This window comes from Gracilinanus agilis, unplaced genomic scaffold (assembly GCF_016433145.1).
Source record: "Gracilinanus agilis isolate LMUSP501 unplaced genomic scaffold, AgileGrace unplaced_scaffold19320, whole genome shotgun sequence".
In the NCBI taxonomy this organism is placed as follows: Eukaryota; Metazoa; Chordata; class Mammalia; order Didelphimorphia; family Didelphidae; genus Gracilinanus; species Gracilinanus agilis.
Genome location: NW_025350606.1, coordinates 1 through 8,003, shown reverse-complemented (window position 1 = coordinate 8,003; position 8,003 = coordinate 1). Strand labels below are relative to the sequence as shown.

The window sequence follows — 8,003 nt, the reverse complement described above, 5'->3', positions numbered from 1 at the left end:
GCAGCCTCTGAGATTAGCATCCCTGCTCCCTTCTTATCAGGTAGGTTTGACCTTGAGAAGTCATTGCTGGCTCTCCCGGACCAGAAGAAGGGGGAGCTCCAGAGTTACCCAGAAGCCTCCAGGCTCTGCATAACAGTCTGCCTTCTGGCAGGCTGGGCTGGAGGGCCAGAGCTCAGGACCAGGAGGCTCCAATCCTTGCCTTGCCATTTAGTACTGTGGGACTCTAGTCAATTAAGCCTCAGTTTCCTCATTGGTGGAAAAGGCTGGGGAAAAGGGGAAGGAAGATGACAAAGCAGAACTTTGTGAAGGAATCAGAAGCAGAAAGAGCCCTGGATTGGGAGTAAGAGAATCTCGGACATCAGAGGTCGTCTATTTAGTCTGACACCTTCATGTTACATAGCAGGAAACTGAGGCACCTGGCCTTTGATGACTTGCCTGGAGTCCCCCAGATAGGATCAAGGGATCAAAAATGGAAATCAGAGGTCTTCCGGTCTAGAAGGGGAAAACTCCATGCTGGACAAAACTCTCCTGTGCAGGCTGAACGAGATGAAGATCTAATTGGGAAATGTTTAACAAAATGAATCTCAAATACAGTGCAATTTAGAGGATGTCAATTTGTGGTTTTCTAAGTCAGTTTGCAGCCTGTAGGGATCTTTTGAGTTTGACACCACTGACCTAGGCCACCCCTTCATTTTTCTGAGGAAGAGAACCCCTGAGGGAGGTTGAGTCTCACAGGCAGGGTGATGTATTCAGAGCTTTGAGGCTCTTTAGAGGTCAGCTAGTGAGACTTCTCCATTTTACAGATGGGGACACTGAGGCAGAGAGGTTAAGGGATTTGCCCAACGACACACAGAGGGAATAGTTGCTTGAGCCAGGATTTAAATCTAAGTCACTGGCTTAGGGCAATGTTGGCTATTGCCTGGCCAAACGGCACCCTCAAGCTGTATATGAGCCCTCCCGGCATTACCCCAGATGGGAGGGACGAAGTGCTCTTATGGGGCTGCTGGGCAGAGGCGTGGGAAAGAGGCAATTGAAAAATGTCCTTGGGTCCTGTGGAGAGGGGCAACGGAGCTGCCCCGTCCTGCCCTGGAGGCACTCGGAGCCACTCGTGCCCTATGTTAGCCAGCACAGACTTAGGGTCAGAGGAAGCTGGGCGATCCTTAAAAACTGAAATAATCTGCCTCCCCTCCTCGGATAGGAACAAGCTAGGGTTGGCCGACCGCTTATGGGACGCAAGACAACAACAACTAACAGGCGTGCAGCACTTCCCGTAGGCTGTCTCCTTTGATCCTCACCATACCCTGGGATAGAGTTATCCCCATTTATAGATGACTTGACCACAGTCACATGGAAACAAAAAGTGTAAGTTCCCAAGACAGAATTTGAACTCAGATCTTTCTGATTCCAAATTCTATGCTTTCCTTTCTACTAGAGATTTCTTGCCTGCCCAGGACCGACTTTCAGATTCTGTGAGTAACTGTAGACCCAGCGTGGGAGTGTTTTTTTGTGAAACGCTCTGAGTTCTTCGGATGAAAAGTCCTGTAGAAACGGAGTCATATTATATGGCCGAAACTCACTGGGGGGGAGGAACGCCTGGACACTCCCTCCTGCCTTATTGAAGCCAGGGAAAGGGGAGAAGTGAGAGAACTCTCCAAGGGCCCCTTCTCGATGGCCTCGTGCCCAGCTCAGCATCTTAAAGCATCTTGCTTGTATCTGGAGGTGAATGTCTTAAAGCCGCAGAGACACACAGAGGAGATCACCTGCCCGGCCGGTCACTTGACACCGACGTCCTATCTAAGGCGGCCTTGTCCGTGAGACTTTTCCCGAGGCCTAGGCTTTCAGGGGTCTTGAACCAGGAAATCAGATCTGCGCCGTTCTCACACGCTTTCACCGCCGTAAACTTTTGTGGCCAAGCTCTGATTTAAGGGCTCATCCCTAGTCGTCGGCTCGCCCGAGTGCCTTCCTAGATGCGGACCGTAGAGAGCGCCATCTTGGTTTGAAACTCGATCCACTCTTGGCCCAGAGCCATCATTAATGGCTATAATTGTTTCCTTCCTTTTCAGTTGACCATGTTGTTCCTGAACCTGGGACCAGCCTGCTGACTGCCTTTGACCAGTGGAGAGAATGGGCAGATAGCAAGTCTTGCTGTGACTACTCCCTGCATGTGGACATCACAGAGTGGCATAAAGGAATCCAGGAGGAGATGGAAACCCTGGTGAAGGACCATGGTAGGTTGGCAAGGGTCCATCGCCCTTGTGGACAAGGCCATTTTGGAACCCCTGCTATTACTTATAGTGGTGGGGGACCCTTTTCATATATATGTTCAGCTCAATTTAGCAAACATTTACTAATCAGTCAATCAGAAAACATTTATTAAGCACCTACTACATGCAGGCACTGTTTTAGCTCTTAGAGATACAAGTACAAAGAAAAAACAGTTTTTACCCTCAGGGAGCTTACATTTTGATCATTTGTTATGTGCCACAGAGGGTCCTAGAGCTAGAAAGACAAAAGGGAGTCAGTCTTTGCCCTCTGGATGGTTGATGTGCACACCGATAAGTGAGTACAGTATATCTGTTAAAGTGATTTCAGACTCATGGAAGATGGACTTAGGGTACCTGGGAGGACCTCTTGGAGGAGTTGACACTTGAACTGAGCCTTAGAATAATCTCCTCCACCCTGTCCTTCCTTGGATGTCTATTAGTGGTATAGTGTGATGGTGAACTTGGTTTCTTCCCAGTATACTAGTCTTCCTTTTTTTTTTTTTAATGAAAATTTATTTAATTAATTATTTTAGAATATTTTTCCATGGTTACATAATTCATGTTCCTTCCCTTCCCTCCTCCCACCCCCTCCCATAGCCAACATGCAATTCCGTTGGGTTTCACATGTGTCATTGATCAAGACCTATTTCCATATTATTGATATTTACACCTGGGTGATTGCTTAGAGACTACATCCCCAATCCTATCCCCATCAACCCATGTGATCAAGCAGTTATTTTTCTTCTGCATTTCCGCTCCCACAGTTCTTTCTCTGGAAGTGGAAAGTGTTCTTTTTCATAAGTCCCTCAGAATTGTCCTAGATCATTGCATTTCTGCTATACTATTGTCTTTCTTGTCACCCTGATTTTCATTTTACTTGAATCTTCCCCATTCCTCACCTTCCAGATCTAATAAGATGTTTTGACATTCCCCTCCCCTCAAAAGAAAACAAAACAAAAACAAACCAAACATCATCTTATATCCATTCCCTTCTCTCTATTCATATGATCCCTATCCTGGGTCTGGCCGTAATCACCCCTTACCTAGAGGGTTGCAGGCATTCTAATTCTAATTCTAATTCTAAGCTACCATATTACCTCTCCTCCTCCTCCTCCTCCTCCTCCACAAACCTCAGTGTCTCCCTAGAACCTTTAGGATCAAATAAAAACCTTTTAGGCATTCACAGGCCTTCATGATCTGGTCCCAACCTGCCTCTTTAGCCTTCTGGCTTGTTCCTCCCCTTCAGAACCCCTTTGGGCCTTCCCGGTTCACACATCATTCCATTACTCAGTTCTGTGTTATGAGGAACCAGAGAGATGACGTCTCCAGGGAAGTGCTCTGTTAGCCCGAGAGCATTCGTTTTTCCTGGGAATGCCATGTTGTCCAAGCCCCACACAGATCTCTAATACAGATGGCCCTGGGCTCCTGAAACAGAAATCCCAAGGATTTTCCAAAGCCCCTGCTGAGAAGAATCTGGTGGGGGTAGATATTTTGGCACCCATGGAAAGGTGTTATTTTGCTCCTTAATTTCTACACCCAACCAAGGACTCAGTTGCTGCCCTGAGAGGAGGGAAGGACAAAGAGGTCCTGGAGTGCTTCACCCAATCAGCCCTTCAGCAGATTTAAGGAGAGGGTCAGGTGAAACTCTGTAGTGGCTGCAGAAATCCTTGGTGTGGCTCTTCAGCGTCTGAAAAGCCTCCGGGCAAAAATGGCTGGTCTTGTGGCTTGTGATCCTACCTGGGGTGTGCTGACACATATTTATGTAAATGTTTAACCACCTGTTCTTAGGGGAGAGCTTAGAGATGTGTCATACTTGAATGTTTAATCTGCAATATCAGTACTTTCTCCATCACTTTCCCAAGGCTAGACAACTGGCCAAATAATAAATAAAGATCAGATTTGTAGTGTTTGCCAGTTTCCAGGATATAAGTATTCACAGTGGAAATTTAACAATCAGCTTTTGGGATCTAGTATGACCTGATTTCAGTTTATGCATATGTTCTATAATCCCATGGACAAGTGAACTGACTTTGACCCTATCAGATTCTGTTCCCTGGGCTGATGGACTTTTTTTTACTTATTTCTTAAAATTATTTCTTTTTACTCATTTCTTAAAAATGAGTGTGGGCTGATTCTCCAGAATGCTAGAGATTGAGTTAGGAAGACTTGAATTCAAATTTTGGTTCAGATACTGTGTCTGTGTGACCTTTGTCAAGTCATTTCTCTTCTTGTCCTTATTATCTTCTCCGTAAAATGGGGAGGATCATGGACTTGACATCCCAGGGGTGTTAAGGGTCCAATGGGATGACTTAAAGTGCTTTCTAAGTACTAACTAGAGTTATTAGTTGTTGGGAAAGGAGGGGAATGTAAAAGCAAGATAGCAGTAAGAATCTGAAAAATAAACAAGTGCAATTTCCAGAGAAATCGGTGTGGCCGGAATGAAAGGAGGGAGGCCACTTCCTGGGAGAGAAGAGCAGCTTGTCATTGCCCCGGGGACTCCGTCCATCAGTCCTTCAGCTAACGTTTGGGGCCCTTTAAAGGCGGCCCTCATGGACTCTCCTCCGGGTTATTTGGTTTGTCTGACAATCTCTTCCACTCTCTTTCTCTCTCTGTATATCAGGCGTCAACTCCTTCCTAGTGTACATGGCCTTCAAGGATCGCTTCCAGCTCACGGATTCCCAGGTAGGAGTCCATTCGGAGGCCAGTTCCTGCCTCTCTCTCTCATGGAGGCGAAGTGAGCTGAATAAGGTCCCTTTTCAGTCTAAACCCCAGGAACCCGCTTCTCCCGCGTCCTGCCCTTTGCTGGGCCGCCCCCGGGCCTGGAAGGCTCCTGCCTGGTTAATGACTTTCTCTCAGCTTTCCCAGGGTGTCGGAGGGCCGTCCTTGGGGCTTCCCCGAGTGCTTCTGTGCCTGAAACAGCGCTGCAATTCAGAGCTTCTGGGTCCCCATCCAGGATTTTCTAGGTTAGGCTGCCTGCGAAATGCTGAGTGGCCCCGCCGCGTGCGCCCGCCGTGCCCCATAAATGTCTGTTTGAGGGCTCGGGAAAGGAGACTTTAAAGAGACAGGATGATGGGGAAATGGTGGAATCAAGTGGAGAAAGGAATGAAGTTAGAGTGATGGGACCCGAGTTCAAGTCCAGGCTCTGTCTCGATCCCTCCGACCTTGGGTAAAGCCTCCCTGGTGCTCAGGCTTCCTCCTCTGCAAAATGCAGAGCTGCGCCGGATGGCCGCCGGGGCCCCTCTCCATCCCGAGTGTATAATGCTGTGGGTGGAAGTTCTGGGGCTGCCTGTTCCTTTGGATTTGGGGGAGTCCTAAGGTCTCTCTGGGCCTCCTCGCGTGGCCTCTCTGGGCCTCCTCTGGAGTCACAGAGGGAGGCAGAGCCAGAAGACGCCGAGGCCGGAGGGGGCCGAGGAAGGCGCCCCGTCACCGTGTTCTCTTTCTTCCAGATCTATGAGGTCCTGAGCGTGATCCGGGACATCGGCGCCATCGCCCAGGTTCACGCCGAAAACGGCGACATCATCGCGGAGGTAACCCGGCCCTGCCCGACCCTTCCCTGGGCAGCCCCAGATCCGGGGGTGGCAGCCCTGGGGACGGAGCAGACACGGGTTTCCAGTTTCCATTCAGGCCCATAACTCACAGGGTCTCTCCCGAGGCCCCCCTCCCTTCCCCAGGGGGATCCTCCTCTCTTTGAGAAGGCCAGGCAGGAATGCGGTGCATTTTTCCTTTTTTAATCCCTTCCCTTCCTTCTTAGAATCAATACTCCGTACTGATGCCAAGGCTGAAAAGTGATAAGGGCTAGGCAAGGGGCGGGGGGCAAGTGACTTGCCCAGGGTCACCTAGTCAGGAAGTGTCTGAGGCAGATTTGAACCCAGGACCTCCCTTCTCTAGGCCTGGCTCTCCATCCCCTGAGCCACCGGTGCGGCTGTCCCCGAATGCATCGCTTTCTAGCACCCTCTCTGTGCCAGTAACTCCAGATTTGTTGGGGGGGGGGCTGTCACTCACGAGCCTCTGCTCCGTTTGGCCCCCGGCTCTCCTCCTGGGGAGGAGAGTCCATCTGTCCATCTCTGTGACTGTTTCCGGCTGACGGGAAGATCTCTTTTATTTAAACGTTGTTCTTGTTCTCCCTCCCCCTCCCCATGGCCGGCCCTTCCTCCCTGCAGGAGCAGCAGAGGATCCTGGAGCTGGGAATCACCGGCCCTGAAGGCCACGTCCTGAGCCGGCCCGAAGAGGTGAGTGGACACTTGCTTGGACGGGAGGGTGCAGACCTGCAGCCTTTGGTTCTTAAGGGGCAGCCGGCCCTCTGGGACTGGCCCCGGCCCTCCCCTCGGGTTCCCAGGTCGTGGGGGGCTGGGAGGAGCGGTGCCCATTTCTGTAGCTTTTTTGACCAAGGGATGCCCTCATTAGGTGGCGTGAGTTGTATTTTATAGAGTAGGAAACGGAGACCCAAGGAAATGAAATGACTTGCCCAGGGTCTCTCAGCTAGTAAACATTGGAACCAGGATTGATGCTTAGTTTCCCTTGATTCAGTCAATCAGTTGAGTACTTCCTGGGGGCCAGCAGGGGAACCTCTGCCAGGGCCTCAGATGTGATCCGAGCCAGCCTCTTCTCTGAGCGCCGGAGGGGCTTCCATTGTAGACGCGGGGAACAAGCATGAAGAAGGGCTAAAGAGGGAAGAGGACAGACCAAAGAGGGGGATGGAGAGTCGGCCAGTTGGGCAGGAATGTGGAGTACCTGATGGGGAGACGAGAGAAGGACAGACAAGAAGGAGGGAGGGACTGTGCAGCCGGACTGGGCTGGGGCCTCACAGGCCATCTAGTCCAACCCCCTCCTTGTGCAGATGGGGAAACTGAGGCAGAGGTGAGGATGGAGGATGAAGTGACTTGGCCCAGGTCACACAGGGGTGAACATCAGCTCTTCCTTCTTCTAGTGACCTTACGCCTATCTGATCTCTTTTCCTTATAATCCATTCTGAAGATTTTGCCCCATGACTCTTTTTTTTAACTCTTCCCTTCCATCTTAGAGTCAGTACTGTGTATCGGTTCCAAGGCAGGAGAGTGGCAGGGGCTAGTCAACGGGGGTGAAGTGACTTGGCCAGGGTCACCCAGCTGGAAAGTATCTGAGGCCAGATTTGAACCCAGGGCTCCTAGGCTGGACTCTCAATCCACTGAGCACTTAGCTGCCCCCATGATTAATCTTTATACTGCTCTCCTCTGGTCATGGCACTCCCTTATGTAAAAACCTTCCATGTCTTCCTTTAGGTTACACAATGAACTCCTAAGCCCCTAGCTCGGCATTCGAAGGCCCCCACAATCTGACTCCAGCCTCTCTTTCTTTCCTCGTCAGGCCCAGGGAAGTGAAGGGACTCACGGACCTTCACACAGCTAGTGTACAGCAGAGGCACCATTGCAGCTTGTAGCACTCGGTCCATCCCCCCCGCCCCCACTCTTCCCCTTGTCCAGCAGCCGGTCCTATAGACCCCCTTCACAGAGTGTTGGCTTGGTGGATACAAACCCTGCATTTGTGAGACACCCACCAGGAGGGGAAGCGGAGCCGTCTCTGCTCCCAGGAGCCCCTGTGTCGTAGCACGAGGAGAGACGAGACAGCCCAGGGAGCAGCAGGGTGTGATGCAGCAGCAATATCTCGCAGGGAGAAACCAGTATAAGAAGAAACAGGGAGGAGCAGTATAATACAGGGAGAAACTGTATTACAGGGAGAAAATACAGCACAGGGAGAAACAAT

The 8,003-nt window shown here is 50.5% G+C and overlaps 1 protein-coding gene across 1 annotated transcript; it reads left to right on the top strand.

The window, feature by feature from the left end:
* Nucleotides 1–2,063: 2,063 nt before the first annotated feature.
* On the top strand, nt 2,064–6,493 carry LOC123254297 (dihydropyrimidinase-related protein 2-like; the record flags this gene model as incomplete). Its single annotated transcript, XM_044683340.1, has 4 exons — nt 2,064–2,228; nt 4,885–4,946; nt 5,711–5,791; nt 6,425–6,493. Coding segments are annotated over 4 exons (377 nt in total), but the record flags the coding sequence as incomplete, so codon positions are not given.
* Nucleotides 6,494–8,003: the final 1,510 nt, after the last annotated feature.